Source organism: Epinephelus lanceolatus, chromosome 21, assembly GCF_041903045.1.
Source record: "Epinephelus lanceolatus isolate andai-2023 chromosome 21, ASM4190304v1, whole genome shotgun sequence".
Taxonomy (NCBI): Eukaryota; Metazoa; Chordata; class Actinopteri; order Perciformes; family Serranidae; genus Epinephelus; species Epinephelus lanceolatus.
Window position 1 is genome coordinate 15,159,900 of NC_135754.1, and position 17,750 is coordinate 15,177,649.

General features: G+C 40.1%; 1 protein-coding gene across 2 annotated transcripts in view; it reads left to right on the top strand.

Moving 5' to 3' along the window:
* The window catches only part of baiap2l1a (BAR/IMD domain containing adaptor protein 2 like 1a), a 37,947-nt gene that overhangs the window by 17,013 nt on the left and 3,184 nt on the right, over nucleotides 1-17,750 (top strand). For both annotated transcript variants that reach the window (XM_033612206.2, XM_033612207.2), the window contains exons 5-12: nucleotides 1,561-1,632; nucleotides 1,840-1,974; nucleotides 7,757-7,909; nucleotides 7,996-8,139; nucleotides 8,727-8,850; nucleotides 10,415-10,628; nucleotides 15,008-15,067; nucleotides 15,163-15,310. In XM_033612206.2, the coding sequence (XP_033468097.1) occupies nucleotides 1,561-1,632; nucleotides 1,840-1,974; nucleotides 7,757-7,909; nucleotides 7,996-8,139; nucleotides 8,727-8,850; nucleotides 10,415-10,628; nucleotides 15,008-15,067; nucleotides 15,163-15,310 (1,050 nt within the window). The remainder of the gene's footprint in view (nucleotides 1-1,560; nucleotides 1,633-1,839; nucleotides 1,975-7,756; nucleotides 7,910-7,995; nucleotides 8,140-8,726; nucleotides 8,851-10,414; nucleotides 10,629-15,007; nucleotides 15,068-15,162; nucleotides 15,311-17,750) is intronic.

The window sequence follows — 17,750 nt, forward strand, 5'->3', positions numbered from 1 at the left end:
AATGAGCCACATTGTTGCACTGAGTAACACGTTCCTTCATTACAATGAGCAAGGGCACTGTAGTTTATTTTGATTAGATCCAACATACAGTGTCTTGCTACTTTAGGCTGGATACCCACTATTGTGTGCCAAATCTCCTACTGTGAATAGTCTCCAACAAATACTTTCGAATGGTTAGTGTAGTGTTTAGTAAAAACTACAGTAGTCAGCTGTTTAAAGAAACTGTTAAGCATGTTTTTTTTAAATGAAATCTATTTGTGACTTGTTTTAAAGATCTACATCTTCAGGAAGAATGAAGGGTCTCAGGGCTAAGAGTGCAGACGTAGCTCAGCTGGCACAGGACTTGAATACAATGTTAGAAAGATGTTGGACTCTAATATCGGACAGACGTTAAATTTTGGTTTGGAATGAAAATTGGGCTGACGGATGTCTAATGATGTTAGAATTTCACGTTGTGTGGATGTTAACATTATGACATTTTGCAGGTGATGGGTTTTGTTTTCCATACCTTATGATTAACTGTTGTTATTCTATGTCAAGATGGCACTGAAATGAGACATTTAGATTTTTGTTACTTAACACACAACTTAAAACCAACAACATATCATGTCGCCAGTATTGTACGTCAAATTGACATCGTCCTGATGTCACAACCTAACCTAAATTCAACCAAATATCAAGCTCTAATGACACTGATGATCAGTTGGGGGTAGAAAGTTTGTTGATAATTTGATATGTCCAGCTTGGATTTTGATTAGACACCTTGAGTTCTCTCAGTAAAGCTCACAGCTCCAGGTTGTTCCCTTCATCTTTTCTCCATTCTAGCTGTTCCAGAATCCGAGGATTGAAAGCAACATAATGGATCTGACGGATGAAAAGAGACAAAATCTTTCATGTATCGCAATTATGTCATTAAAACACTTTCATGCATTGACGAGAGCCTCTACGAGTGATCGATTGTCATTCCTAGAAGAACCCTGTGGCCAGCCAACACTCATCTTATCTTCACATAATAGACAGAGATTGGCCATTTGCACTGTCCTTCCTAGACACGTCACCTCTGCAACCTTTTGAGCTCATTCTTTTCATTGTAGAGAGTTTGAAAATTGTTGGAACAAAAGGTGAAAGAAAGTTTGACAAGAGTAGAAAAGCCACAGAGCGATTCCTGACCCTGCCGCCTCGGGGTGAAATGCTTCAGATACCTGCTAATGACAAGTAAATTGAAGTCGAGTGTCGCCAGTGTGAATACGGTAAAACACATGACAAAGTCTTGTGCCAGAAAAGTTTTGGAATCTAAATAACACACTGTTTTAATGTATCTGCAAGAGAGGAAAGTTGTAAATCATTAACATTAACAAGCTGATAAGACCCCTGATCCCTCATGGGTGGAATCTCATACTCTCAGAAACCCATTATCGTGCATTCCACCAGGTCACTTCACTCTTATCATAACATCTCCATTGAGCCATGTGACCGAACTGTACATTGCATTTCAAACAGCGTGCATGCAGCATGATGTGTGTTGCAATGAATTTTAAGGTGTGTGTTTTCTCTCTGCAGTTCAAGCAGTTCCACAGGGAGATTATTATCGAGCTGGAGAAGAAGACGGAGATGGATGTTAAATACATGAATGTAAGTTCCTCTTTTCATCACTTATAGGTGAACATATTTAATGAATGCAGAGCTTAGACCTGCTAATTAGGCGCTTAAAAACAGGTTCTTAGGTTCTGTGCATCACGTCTTTGCATCTGAGGAACATTTGTCTAATGAAAACTGCAATCTGTTCATTAGTTCCTCCCTTCACTTCACTATGCCTCTGTTATCAAATATCTCCTTTAGGCCACCTTCAAGCGCTACCAGTCAGAGCACAAGGTGAAGCTGGAATCCCTGGAGCGCTCTCAGACAGACCTGAAGAAGCTCAGGAGAAAAAGCCAGGGGAAGCACTCATCCAAGTATGAGATCAAAGAGAACGAGGTAAGTCTGAAACCAAATCGACCCCAACCTTTTTCCTTCGCTTCAAAACACAGCATGTCTAAAATTTTGCATAGCTCGGTGCTGTTGCATGCTCACACTCTAATTGCTGTGAAAAGAAAATGACAAGTGTTCAATTCATGTGACGGGGCAGAGAGATAGCTGTCATGATAATCACATACCAATGCAAAGGAGGACGAAGGAGGTGTGGGACTGAAATTCCAGGTTTTGCTTTCTTTAATATTAGGTAAAGGTATGACATCATTGATGACAGACATTTGAGATGTGCCTTCAAACACTAAATACCTTCAAAAAATCACTGCCGTAGAAAGGACAAGGGAGTAAAACCATCAAAGGTACCACCACACCCATAGCTGTTTGCAGATACTCTGTTTTTACACGCAGCAGAGTAACACCATTACCTCGGCTCACTGCGTTCAGCTACAGACAGAAGATTGTGTTTTCATGGAAGGCATACACACCCAAATTTACACAAATGAATGCGTGATTGCTCACACGAATGCAGGTACACACACAGTTTCAGCCCACGCTGAGATCCAGGTTGTATTGGATGCAGTGGGTGGGATTAATTTTAACCATATGGTTACCTTTAGTCTTCATTCCTGGAAACCAAAAATGAGAAAAATCAGAGTTTACAGACTGACTTGTATATTCAGCGCAACTAGATAGTTGTATTATCCAAAGGCATGTTTTATATGACGATATAGAGCTGGTAGGGCTGCAATACAGGAAAATGTAACTCCATTTTAGATGTTAGGTGTTAACACTTCTCTGCCCAGATAGGATATGATTGAAGCTGAAGAGCAACACCCACATCAGGTTGCTAACAGCAGTTTAATGCTAATAATTAGTGCTAATTAGCCACTGTTACTAACTAAGATGGCAATCATGGTTTCATTAGCACCTGCTTTTCATCAGCTAAAATTCTCACGTCATTGAGAGCATGTTAGCCTTAGCATTTAGCTCAAAACAGCACTGTGGCTAATAAGGTTGGGTACCATTCACATCTGAACTGAAAGCGGTACCATGACCTGGAATTCAATACTTTACCCTATCTGTAATAACAAATGTAATTTTAGTTGAAAAACTTCTCAATGTTAACATTTTTATTTATTCAGAACAGGCAGGTGCAGCCAGTAGCTGAGTGTTGGCTTATGCTAGTAAAAGTGCTAAGCTAACGTCATCCAAGACAGTGAAAAAAGCCCAGTTATCTCCAACAAAAATTTATCTTACTAGCTTATTAACTACTTGAAGATGGTGATGAGGTTGTTAATCGTAAATGGAGGGTTTAACTTCTTCAACGCTGGCTACAGGCATGCTAACGTTAGCTGCAGCTGCTGCGGGGGGGACTTGGCTTTCACGCTATCAAACATGGTAACTTTAGCTTTTAGATTTGTGTTTGACCAGGTGTTTCCATAGGTTAGAAGTGTTGCCATGGTCAACTTTGCATTTCACCTTACAAACACTGCAGAGCATTGTCCATGTCGAGTTTTGGAAAGAGGAACTAGACTTGCGGCCGCTTTCAGCATGCCATTGCCCTGACTCACTGTAACTTTAACAGGTTAGTCTCGCTCTTTCTAACTCTTTAGTCTAAATTACTCTCTCTCACCCAGATGTGGTTTCAGGTACCAGAATTTGGCACCAATTAATTTAACATGTACAGTACTCGGTAGTACCAGTGTAATTCAGTCGGTAACTTACCCATAAAAGTACTGAGTTGGTGTCCAACCCCAAGTGCTTTAGTGTAGCCTCACAGAGCAGCTAGTACAGCTGTAGACACTCTACATTCCAGCTACCAGATGAATATAAATGACCATAAATACAAAACATACAATTACTATACTATTTGGAAATATTCTGCAGTCTTTTATTTTGACCCATTAATAGGTAAAACTGTACTTTTTACAGTGTAAAGTGCTACAGTGTGTATTCTAATAGAGTCACATGCATGACAACTATTTCTGAGCAGCGTGGTCTCATAAAACCAGATCTTCAGCATCTCAGAAATCCCACAGCATTGACAAACAGAGCTAAAACAAGTGTCACTGCTGAGTGAACAGAGGTACACACGCACATGGCTTTGAAGATTTACTTGTCAGTATTTACATCGCCTTGCTTGAGTAGGTCTGTAATGTGGTGCGCAATGACCCTGAGTATATTGGTTGAAGTGTACGCTTACAAATGCACATTGTGAGATGTTTACATGCTGCTGTCCACCACCAAGCAGCAGGCATAACACCCCGGACAGCGATTTGCTTTGTAAATCAATGTGGTGAGATGAAGTAGGGACTGCAAAGCCTGAGTAATAACTCCTGTCGGTCTCTTGTTTTAATTTATCGACCGTTTTCATGTCTTCACTTCGATGATGGATGGTGTGTGAGCCTGGTTTGTTCCAAGAGAATTATTAAACCAAATTTTTATAACTGAAAAGTCAAGAAGTGATTGCAGCCTGTAAAAAAGCAGCTCAGATGCACTGTTTTGCTAACATCAGAATCAGTCTCCTGTTTGTCCTCGCACTTGAATGGCACCTTTTAAAAGACATACAGTACAGGCCAAAAGTTTGGACACACCTTCTCATTCAATGCGTTTTCTTTATTTTCATGACTATTTACATTGTAGATTCTCACTGAAGGCATCAAAACTATGAATGAACACATGTGGAGTTATGTACTTAACAAAAAAAGGTGAAATAACTGAAAACATGTTTTATATTCTAGTTTCTTCAAAATAGCCACCCTTTGCTCTGATTACTGCTTTGCACACTCTTGGCATTCTCTCGATGAGCTTCAAGAGGTAGTCACCTGAAATGGTTTTCCAACAGTCTTGAAGGAGTTCCCAGAGGTGTTTAGCACTTGTTGGCCCCTTTGCCTTCACTCTGCGGTCCAGCTCACCCCAAACCATCTTGATTGGGTTCAGGTCCGGTGACTGTGGAGGCCAGGTCATCTGCCGCAGCACTCCATCACTCTCCTTCTTGGTCAAATAGCCCTTACACAGCCTGGAGGTGTGTTTGGGGTCATTGTCCTGTTGAAAAAGAAATGATCGTCCAACTAAACGCAAACCGGATGGGATGGCATGTCGCTGCAGGATGCTGTGGTAGCCATGCTGGTTCAGTGTGCCTTCAATTTTGAATAAATCCCCAACAGTGTCACCAGCAAAACACCCCCACACCATCACACCTCCTCCTCCATGCTTCACAGTGGGAACCAGGCATGTGGAATCCATCCGTTCACCTTTTCTGCGTCTCACAAAGACACGGCGGTTGGAACCAAAGATCTCAAATTTGGACTCATCAGACCAAAGCACAGATTTTCACTGGATTAATGTCCATTCCTTGTGTTTCTTGGCCCAAACAAATCTCTTCTGCTTGTTGCCTCTCCTTAGCAGTGGTTTCCTAGCAGCTATTTGACCATGAAGGTCTGATTCACGCAGTCTCCTCTTAACAGTTGTTCTAGAGATGGGTCTGCTGCTAGAACTCTGTGTGGCATTCATCTGGTCTCTGATCTGAGCTGCTGTTAACTTGCGATTTCTGAGGCTGGTGACTCGGATGAACTTATCCTCAGAAGCAGAGGTGACTCTTGGTCTTCCTTTCCTGGGTCGGTCCTCATGTGTGCCAGTTTCGTTGTAGTGCTTGATGGTTTTTGCGACTCCACTTGGGGACACATTTAAAGTTTTTGCAATTTTCTGGACTGACTGACTTTCATTTCTTTAAGTAATGATGGCCACTCGTTTTTCTTTAGTTAGCTGATTGGTTCTTGCCATAATATGAATTTTAACAGTTGTCCAATAGGGCTGTCGGCTGTGTATTAACCTGACTTCTGCACAACACAACTGATGGTCCCAACCCCATTGATAAAGCAAGAAATTCCACTAATTAACCCTGATAAGGCACACCTGTGAAGTGGAAACCATTTCAGGTGACTAACTCTTGAAGCTCATGGAGAGAATGCCAAGAGTGTGCAAAGCAGTAATCAGAGCAAAGGGTGGCTATTTTGAAGAAACTAGAATATAAAACATGTTTTCAGTTATTTCACCTTTTTTTGTTAAGTACATAACTCCACATGTGTTCATTCATAGTTTTGATGCCTTCAGTGAGAATCTACAATGTAAATAGTCATGAAAATAAAGAAAACGCATTGAATGAGAAGGTGTGTCCAAACTTTTGGCCTGTACTGTAAGTTGTCTCATCTTGGTCCCATCCTCTCACAGAAGTGTCTCTTGATAGGATGACACTAGTGGATTACAGAGGAGACAAGGCTTAACTAACCCAGCTGTCTCATAATCATGTTCGGCGCTGCCAGTGATGAGCTCAGTCTTTCTGCTCTCCCACCTCTCGCTGAGAGTCTGGACGACTGTTTGCTGTGAAAATGGGAAAGAAGAGCCTTGATTCAGCATCTGACAGGCTATTGTGGAGAAAGAGACCAGACAGTAGAGGAGGGTCTTCGACAGAGCCCTTAGAGACAGGCTGCTTTACCGTCACCATGACAACCTGGGAAAATGGGAGAGATACTGTAAAGGGAGTGGGTGTAGAATAAAGGGATAGAGGAGTGGGTTGAAAAGTCATTTTAAAGAGTTTTATATGTCTTATGTGAGGTCCAGTCGGCCATCTGCTCTGCATCACAAACAGAATCGTTCTCTGTGGCGACGATGTGTCTTTCAGCACACTGATTTGGTTTACTGCTGCGCTAAGATCGATGCACTAGCAGCAGGAGACCCAAATAAACTTGTCGCTTAGTGCAGAGGCTTTGATTACAGCGCTCATTAGTCCCTCCATTTGTGAATCTGACCTTGAGCACACAAACATAAAGTTGTGGCCGCAGGGTTCGCTTTTGCTGAGGAAGAGATATTAAGAGCCAGTTTCCCACTCAGGTTGGTGTTAAAGCAACAAATTATAATTCTTAACTGATTCACCATGTAGATTCACACAGCAGCACAGCCTGTGCTGCAGAGGTGGAGGTACTGGCGACTGCAAGATGAATATTTAGCGAAGAAAAAAATTATTATGAATAAATGTATAAAAAGGCAGTAAAAGTAATTAAATAGAAAAACATTAAGAGAAAGTAAAAAAGGAAATTATGGGAAAAAAATAAATAAATACATTTCGTTTTTAATTTATATTTATTTCTGTAATTTCCTGTAATTTCTAGTTGTGTTCTTTTTTTCATATTTTATTTTTTATTTTAATTTTTCTTTCTTTTATTTTGTTTTGAAATAATATTTTAATTTTTTAGTTATTTTGCTGTAATTTACATTTAGTTTCTTTTTTCTTGAATTATTTTAATTTTTATATATCCTTTTTTGTTAACTAATATTTTTAATTATTTCTATAATTTTCCCATAATTTATATTTATTCTACTTTTTCTTTATTTCTTTTTTAAATTTACCTATTTATTCTACTTTTTCTTTATTTCTTTTTTAAATTTACCTATTTATATTTTTCTTTTACATTTATTTGCTATTTATTAGTTATATTTTCCAGTTTCATTCATTTAGTATTTATTATTTTTACTTATCATTTTATTGGTATTTCACATTATTAGTTTTTTATTAATAAATATAATTTTCAACTATTTATTTAATTTATTTAGGCCCTGTCTAGTTTTTCATAAGCCTGACAAAGGGCTGAGCAAAATACAATGCCCTCTTTGTCTTTGTCACTTGCCAAAAATTATGCATACCGTACAGTAAAATACAATCTACCAGTCATTTTATTGACCACTTGAACCCATGCTAATAATTAATACTGTCCTATGACCCTGCCCACAGTATATGGAGACCATCTCATCGCGCCAGATGGACATGCAGAAGTTCATCGCTGACGGCTGCAGAGAGGCCTTACTGGAAGAAAAGCGACGCTTCTGTTTCCTGGCAGACAAACACTGCATGTTCTCCTATCAGACTAGCAACTTCCATGAGAAAGTAAGCGTAAACAGAGTTGTAATCCTGCACAGTCAGACCCCTCCATCAATGCACTGTTTAACACCTTACTTTTTTGGTGTTTCCAGGCCAAAGAGATTCTCTCCGTGAGGCTCCCCAGCTGGCAGGAAAAGTGCAGCGACATCACCAAGGTGCCAGACACAGTGACAACCATGATAGAGGAGCTGTCCAACACTCCAGAACAGTCACCGCTGGTTGAACGCTACAACAGGGTGAGAATTAGCAGGCAGTTAATGGATTCATGCTGAATGGCATCAGAATGTGCTCTGTGAGATGAGGCAGAATATTATATTTTGAGCTTTATTCACTTATCTTATACTGTGTGTTGCTTTTCATCACTAACTTTGATACTCATCTTGATGCTTCAGATAAAAGCTGTGGATAAAAGCATTCCAAGTAGTCCATAACAGATAGTATAGAAAATGCCGGCCCTGAAGTGTTTTATTGTGTCTTGTTGCTTTAAGTTTATCTTGCGAAGGTGCTGATGTCTGTTACAACAGATATAGGCTGCTCTGTGTAAAGTGACTGCTTTTCATTGTCTGGCTCTCAGCCGTAGGATATCCTGCATGTGCTCTTGTTGTTCTTGTGAAGTCTACTAAATGTTTATTTGACTGTGTCTGTTTATTGCTGCGTAGGAGGGAGACACTAAGTTTCAATTACAGTAATGACTTTTTAAAAGTCATTAAGAAGGACTTTACCCTGGTCATTCAGAGAAAATGCTTGTTATAGTTTCACTATTGCCGTCTCATATTCTGTCACGTAATGCATCTTCTAATGATACTGTTCTTCATCTCCTCAGAACAACGTGGAGCCAGGGGTGCCTCCTCCAGCACCGCCACTGAAGGCACAGACCAGTCCACTAGCCAGCATGTTCAACCAAGATCCCAGGTTTCCGTTCACCCCTCCGTCAGACCACAACTCAGGTACAGATGGCTCCTCTGAAACAAAAACATGAATGTACCTGTCTCTACAAATTACTTTGGCATCTCTCAGTACTGTAGTGAGCAAGATGCATCACGCAGCCACATTTCATCACAACAAATCTCGGAACCCATCATCTTTCAGTATCTGGGGAGTTCCAGTGTAGCCACAGGATATCCAGATATTGGATATCTGGGCTAAGACTAATTAATTGTAATTAGCAACTTGAGACGCTATATGCACAGAGTCATGACGGTCTATAAACAGATATCTGCATATGAAAGCAGATAAATCGAAAAAGATAGAATGTTGTCAGATGATAGCTGGTTGATTCTGAGATTGCATTACAACCAGTGCACTCTGCCTTTCCTCACTGACTATTTACCTGCATGCAACAGAAGCCAGCTCAAACATGATTGGTCAGTACTACTTGGACAACAAAGGAACTACAGACGTAAACCAGAACACTTCCAATAACGAAATATTTTCGCTTTGTCTGCAGATTCTGCATTCATATGCAGATATCTGTTTATAGAGATTACATCAAAACTAAACATGTAGCATAGACATCAATCATCATAGAACACTTTTAAGGTGCCATTGATTTCCTTGTTTTAAGTTTTGTCAAAATGGTAGCACTGTTGTCTGAGATATTGTGTTGGATTTTTAAAAAAAAAATCAGTTTGACATTTTTAAAACATGCACGTATATGCCTACTGATATGGAGGGCTAGATAGAAAGAGAAAATCAGTAAAACTCAGTGCAGTAGATATGAAGTTAGCAGCCTGTTAGCTTAGCTTAGCACAAAGACTTGAAACAGGGGCAAACAGCTAGCCTTTCTTTGTCCGAACGTAGCAAAATCCACACACATTTTCTTAAGTGTTAAACTACTGCTTTAGATTAATATTGTTTTAGATTACCTTTGATTTTAAAGGTATACTATTAAGGAATTGTAGGTTACTGTTTGTAAACACAACATTTAAACTCAGCCCCTCCCACCTGCTTGTACATACACTGCAAGCCATTACTATAGGGATGATACATTTGTTGTAATGGAAAAGCCAATACTTTAGCAAGCTAACTAAGCTAAAAGCCGGCTTCTACCTGTCCAACAGAAAACAGTCCAACTCTTCTTCACCCTCCGTCTTGGAACAAGATTTTTGTCTTGCTTCATTTGCGTTTTTTTGCCATTGTGACCCCTTTTCTTAGCTTCCTCTTGTATACGTGCTGCTTCTGGTCTGGCACCTGGTCACTACCTCTTTAATAAGTCTCAACCACAGTAGTGCACTGTTCTTGGCTCGGGTTATATGCACAGAAATATCCCAAACATAGCAAGATAAGAAGAAAATATGTAAATACAGGCAGGGGGCAGAGTCTCTGCAGATAAATACACTGCAACACCATTCGTGTGGGCCAAAAGTGATGATTGAGAGGGATTACTTTGTATGAGTCAAAAAGATCCTCCATAGCAGGTCTGCACTTAATATTTCACATCTCTAATTTCTGGTAGTTTTTTTTGTTTGTTTGTTTGTTTGTTTGTTTGTTTTTTATTTTCGCCATTTCCAGACCAGGGCAGCCTTGGAGAGGTCAGTCTGTCCCGGTCGACATCCCAGTCGTCTGGTCTTAATGTTGGCAGGAAGCCCCGAGTAAAGACCATCTTTCCCCACGCGGCCGGCAACAACCAAACACTCCTCAGCTTCGACGACGGTGACACCATCACCCTGCTCCTCCAAGAAGAGAAGGACGGCTGGCTGTATGGAGAGCTGGAGAAGACGCAGCAGTATGTTTTTTTAACTAGTTGAATATTCAGGGATGTGTTGCTCCTCAGCTCAGTTTCTGGAAATGTGAATGATTTTTGTTTGTTTTGGTGGTTCTTTGTCTCACGATGAGTCATAGTTTACTCATCTTTTTATTCATCACAGCATCTGCGGCTTTGAAGGATAAGTCTGGTGATTCTATTCTTTTCTTATTAACAACAAATCCCCTGAAAAGATATAAACCCACTATGGAATGATCCTACGCATAAGTATTGCCTGTGTAGCCAAAAGTCTGATAAAGCTTATTCCTCTGTACCAGAGATCACCACTGTTGTCTGACATGTTTCTCCAATACCAAGAACACACCCACTGCAGTTTATTTTGAGTCGATCACACATGCACTGTAGATACTATAAATACTCCTTAATGCACCAAATGTGTATTAATCTGCCAGTAAAAATAGTCCCTGACAAATGCATTATGCATAACGCACTTCTGTTTGAGTAATGTTTGCAGTGCGCAGCTTTTTAGGAAATTGTTTAGCCTTTTAGAAAGATTGAACTACTCATTTTTGACCTGTTTTTAAAGATTTATATCTTCAGTGGGAACCAATTGGCACAAACAAGCTGGGGAACACACTGCGACACAGACTAACAGATTTTTGGTTTTGGTCTTTTCCTTGGATTTGTTGACAATAACATAAATTAAAAAAATTCCAACTTAAAGAAATACTTCATCCCCCCAAATGACCTTTTGTGTATCAGTAACTCACTCCATGTTACACTGAATTCTTGAAGAAATCTTTGTTTTTTTCGCTGATGCCTCCAAGGTGAATAAATCCAAAAGTTTGACGAACTGAAGTAATAAGGGTCCGCATTTAGCAACGGCAAAACTATATTGAAACATCTGCTTACAAACTCTGACACAACTCCCCTAGAATGATAAGTTTTTCATTTATCCAGTCATATGCTCAGTGCTTCCCAAACTGACAGCTCTTTTCTACAGGAAACTGAACTAAAAGTGAAACTTATCTATGCTCTCTTCAAAGCCAGACTCCATTGACAAAAATGGTAATTTTACCTTGTTGAACACAGGACCACTGGTCTTCCATTTCTAAGTCAGAAGTTTGTGTTACTGTGTGACTTGTGAATCTGAACTAACTCTTTTGACAACCTAAGTCACACGATAACAAACAAGCTAACTGATAGAGGCAGCGGTAGACCAGCAACTCCTGTGTTCAGTGAGGTAAAATTACCGTTTTTGTCAATGGAGTCTGGCTTTAAAGAGAGCATAGACAAGTTTCACTTTCAGTTTAGTTCTGTGTCATCTCACGGCAAGGTAATGTGTTAGGAAGTACTGAGCATACAGCTGGATAAATGAGACTTGGATTATGCTGCACAAGTTGTGAGAGTTTGTAGCAGATGTTTTGATATAGTTTTAACGCAGACACATATGACTTCAATTCACCAAGAATTTTCTCCATTTTTGGATTCTATGTCCACCATGGAGGCATGAGAGAAAAACAAGGTTTTTATATGTGAATTTAGTGTAGCACGGGGTGAGTCGTTTGGAGGTCGAAGTATTCCTTTAAGAGCTGGATAGGATAGATAGGGTTTGTAAGTCTAACATAACTCGTTAGAAAATAATACAAACTCAAAATATGGAATAGGAAGTTTAGTGTGAAATGCATCCCAATCTAAATACGACCTTTGGCACACCCAAACTTTCATTCCAACAAATATGCAGCAGCACATTTTTCACATAACTCAGGTTAGCAGTACTCGTTTTATTGCTTTGTGTTTGTTATGATTTCTCTGAGCTAATGCATCATGCTTAGAAACACAGAGTATGCCAGGTATGTTCCACATGACAGTCGTAAAGCGTGCTCTCTCTCTCTCTCTCTCTCCCTCTCTCTGTCTCTCTTGCCCTGCCCATCAACACCACACACACGCATGCAAAACATCCAGGTGCACACACACAAACAAGAGACATCTGGTCTTTTATATATCCCTCAGCGATGATGTCTAATTTATCTTCACCCTGGCACACGATTATGATGAGTGAATGAAATGAATACGTCAACTATAAAAGCAATTCAGATGAAACCACACCTTTGTGCAGCAGCTGTGACACATGTGTAACACATCGGGCACCTGTTAGCTTTATGTGTTCAAATGATAAGCTCAGAAAATGTTTATGTACAATAAGTCATGTTTGTATATGTAGCTATAGCGGCACAGATCCATAAAGTAGCCCCTGAGTTGCCTGTGTAATTATAGCCATCTTCAACTCCTCGCTAGATCAATTAGGACTCATATTGCAGGCGAAAGGATTACGGAGTGCTTACAGAGCTTGTGTCACTATTTTTGTTCATTCCCACTTTAAAACAAATTAACGCAAGCCTTATCTTCTCCCTGTGTGTGTGTGTTGTTAAGTGGCTTTTTGAATTGAAGAGGTTTTAATGCAGTCAGTGGCGGTTTGTCAAGATGAGGACATGTTGGGATAAATCACATTACATTCTGTTTCTTGGCAACAAATCCAGTGCATTGGTCTGATAAGCCATATTTTTCTCCAGACGTGACTTGGAGACAGCTTCGGAGACTTAGTGAACAAAATCTGTCTGTCTGTCATAGATGCATCTGATTCAAGTGTGTTGTCTGTAGCAGCAATTCTCAACTATTTTAACTCAGGAACCTTTAAAAAGCAGATGTCCTTGCAGTCTCTTGTGTGCACACAGGACTGTGAAAGTGTATTATTATTTGGGTTATCTAGATATGAAACTTACCTGCCTGGGTTCATTCTACTGTAACTGTGTAGGGCAAGATCATCAACTTGTGTCAGCCAGATTTTTACTGAAGAATTTTGTTTAAAGGTTTTCCACTAAATTATGGTCACTCAAACCAACACAGTCTGCCACACTGTGGTAATTTTTACTTGTTGATCCTATTTTTGTAAATGTTTGGTTCTGGAATAGTTTGACATTTAAGAAAATACTCCCAGACCTAGTAAAAATGAAGCTAATGCAGCTAGCTTAGCATAAAGACAGGAGACGGCAGAACAGCCAGCCTGGCTCTGGTTAAATCCGTACACAAAATAATGTTCAAAAACTAAAAGCTGAGGGACTCCAGGAATTGATTGTACCCAACTAAGAAAGAATATGGAGAATAACAATCATAGTGTAGTTTTTACATATCAGTTTTTCTTCAGAGTAAAAAAAACAAGAGACGTTTCTCAATCTGCGTTCCTGCCTTTACTTGTGTTCTTGCGGACTTGTGAAACATCATCAGTCGCAGCCCAAGTACTGTTCCAGTTCAAAGTTCGCATCCAGCCAAGTACAGTCCAAATGCCCGGATGTGAACTTGCTCTGCCCGTTCCATCGGGGATGCATCGGGAGATGACTTGTGTGGACTTTTGACAGCTAAGTATCCCAGAATGCATTTCTCACAGACCAGCGGCAATGGCAGCCGTCCTTGGGAGTTTGTACTTCTGAGTCGAACTTGCCCAGTCCGAACTCCCACGTGCACAAGTCCGAACTTGGCGTACTTGGTATTGAGAAACGCCTAAGATGTAAAGGCAAATGTTTTCCCCTTGTTTCCTGTCTTTGTGCTAAGCTAAGCTAACTGACTGCTAGCAGCAGAATCCTGAGAGCGATATCTATCGTCTCTTATATCTCTGGGAAAGAAAGTGAATGCATGTATTTCCCCAAAATGTTGAACTATTCCTTTAATAAGTGGGCTTTTTTGCAATGGTATCGTGCAATTGTAAGCATTTGTCGCTAACATAGAAATAGATATCAGAAGTCAATAACTGTTCATTTTATCACTAAAATCTCTTCACTATGAGCACCCCAAGACTTTGCTGAAGATGTAGACATGTCATTGTGTGGGTAAAGTAAAAAAAAAAAAAAAAAAAAAACTGAGCAATGACAATTTCAAAGGTCTTGACATTTGCATTTTTGCGCAAGACTTGCTGGTGAATAACATTACAGCCAGTGTGGTTTTGAAGGGATCTTGTGTTGCTTTGAAGCAGAAAATGAAAAAAACTGTAAGTCCTATTGCTTAAATGGGCACAGCATCTGAAACAAGACAAAAATATCTAGTAATCTAATAAAGTTTTGATGCATAAATTGTGTATGAAGAGTGGAAATTGTGCAAGATAGAGCAAGTTTTAGAGACATTTTTTTTTAGAAGATTTTACAGCTTCTCCCCACTCATGCTGTGATGTCGTCTGGTCTAGCTTCTGAACATTGTCTCTCTCATAGTTCATACTGTCTGTATGTTATGGACTCCAGGAACATCTAATGGGTATCAAAGTAGTCAGTGACCAATAAAGATTTTATGACTGTTTATATAAAACTGTTTTATGATGTTTCTGATATTTATGTGCTTGTCCTCCTTATCAGGCGGGGCTGGTTTCCCTCATCTTACTGCAGACCGTATACTGAAACAGTGACATCAAACAGGTAAGACAACATCACATCATGCTGGGAAGTGAATCGATGATTTGATTTACAACTGATATTCGATTGCTGACCCTTTGTGTCATATGCATTACCAGCAATCTGGGAACACCGGTGCGTAGCCTGAGCGTGGCCAGTCTGCCAGAGCAGGATGAAGAGGAGCCGGTGTTGCTGCCGCCGCCAGACTACAGCGATGATGCTCCCTCTGGCCGAGTGGTCCCTTCAACGCCCTCGCCACAGAACACAGTCAGTACCAGCCTCTGACTAAGAATGCACTGATCACATGTTGTCTATTGAGTTTGTTAAATCAGTACATGTTTTTTGTGTGTGGATATGATTAACTTGACATTATTTATCCTTTAATCCATCATTTGTCACTCATTTAAATGAGAATGCTATTTTTTTAGTTCTCTGAAGTTACTATTGCCTGATATCAAACAGAATTGTCAACTTGTTACACTCCATTTCTATCTTCAGTCTGACATTGCGTCCACTCAGACTCCACAGTAGACGTATCTACCTGAATCTAACATTGTTTCAATTCCACACTACTGTGTAGACATGCAACATAAGCAGCATGTTTTGCTGGGGTTGTAAGAGTAAAGCAGAGCGAAGTAATACAAACTATGATGTCCGGCGCTATAGAGAAGACGTGTTGATATAGAACAGTCTTGATAGCAGCATCTATAGTGCTTGCCATTGTTGTCATTGGTTCTGATGTGCTGCTTGGCACAGCATTAGTCCTGCCTGTGACACTGATTTCAATCAAGAAACTGCTGTTTCATGTCACTATGCCAGATGTATTACACCACTTGAACTCTGTGGAGTGGGCAGATTCCAGGGTATGGACCCAGACACTCATTACAATAAGATGCGATTTTAAAAAGTTGCGTTATCACGTATGTTGCTTTGAAAACAGAATTGTCTTCCAATATATTTTAGAACAATGACACACAATAATACATACCTGCTGAAAACAACAGACCAAATGTAGCACCAGATGACAGACAGACATTTAGCAGCTAATTCGTTAGTTAGCTGCATAGGTGGAGCCCAAAAACAGAGACAAAAGGACAAATGTTGTTTCATGGCTGCAGATATGTAACTAGGCAACTTTTTGCTAACAGGTTTTTAGCTCCGGTTGTGTGGCTAACAGTCGAAGACTGTGGTTGACATGTTTATGAAGTGTGCCACATCACATCTTCTGACATGTCCTGTTATGATCTCTTTATTGCCATGTCTAATTCATTACAGACACCACCACAAAATGCCATCACACACTTTTAGTCTGATTAATCGTGTCTTATCAACACCTCCTTGCTGCACAGTCATCGCCTCCATGCCCTCATGAGAGAGCTCAGCCAGAAACACACCTCAATTCCTCCAACCAGTTCAAGGAAATATGCTATATTTATCCAGATGGCATTTCCCCATAAGGATGTGCAAGCCGCAACTGATCCTTAACTACTTTATTACGAGAAAAGGGAAAAGTATGTAACAGACCAGAGAGTTGTTTACTCAGTTTTTCTTTAAAGATATCTGAAAAATGCTCCCAGCCAGGTTTTGCCAGGTTTCTCCCGGGGATGGAGAGATTAGAAGAGAGGTAGAGAGTTACATAAAGGACAAGAGGGTACAGGCACAATTTCATTGTGTGTGTCAGCTGATTGAGAATGAACTAGTAGCTGTCCAGCCGGCAGACAAGCCCAGGCACACTTCTTTCTCCCTCATCACCTTCCTCGCCGCTCTGTCTGTACAGTACTCTTTGTCCTTTGTATCTGCTGCCTCAGGGCTTTACAATGGCATAAACCACAGTGAGGGATGTACCTCCCCAAAATTAGGAATCCCAGAGCTTTTCTTTTTTCTTCTTCTTCTCATCTCATGCTCATATTCTTATAATTCATGATATTTTTGGAAAATGTAGCCCAGCTTGGACAAAAACTTTAGTATTGCCACATACAGGAAGTCCTTGCCATGCCTTTTGGTGATTTGTTCAGAGGGCTGAAGGCTGACTGTGCTCTTTAGGTTTGCTATTGTGACTGTGGGGCAAAGGTGGACCTTGGCTTCTTTGCCATGGGGAGTTTTGTTCCCTGAGTTTGGCCTCTCAGGCAGCATTCAAATCACGTCTTCGTAATCCTAAAAAGTTTTTGTACGTTGGACACAGGTGTTTAACAGGCTGTGGAAGGGACCCTAAATTGAGGTACCTCAGTTTCAGTGATTTGCTTAGGTGCTGCAGTTACAGTATGCAACTTCCTGTCAGCACTTGAGAATCAACTTTATATCTCATGTTTACTTTTTATGTTTGTTTGCTGTGAAAATATCTCTAATCCAGGGCTGCATTTCTCTCTGACAAAATGTTGCAAAACATTTATTCAAACAAAAATGGTGGTGCCTTGAACACCGTGTTTTGTTACGCAAGTGCACTGCTTTTTAGTTTGGTGTAATTCAGTTCAATGCAAAGGGCTTTACTGGCATTGGAAATGTTTATTTATATTGCCAAAGTAAGTGTGAGAATAAGTAAAAGATTTACTGGGCATTTATTGATATGCATGTTGCTGCTGGTTGGGTAACACCTCTGACACACCCACCAAACAAGAGAAAACATATCTCAAAGTCTGTGGCACACCGTTTAACACAATGTCAAACCCCTTGCAGTAAGAGTTGATTTAAGATTTTATTTTTGAAAATA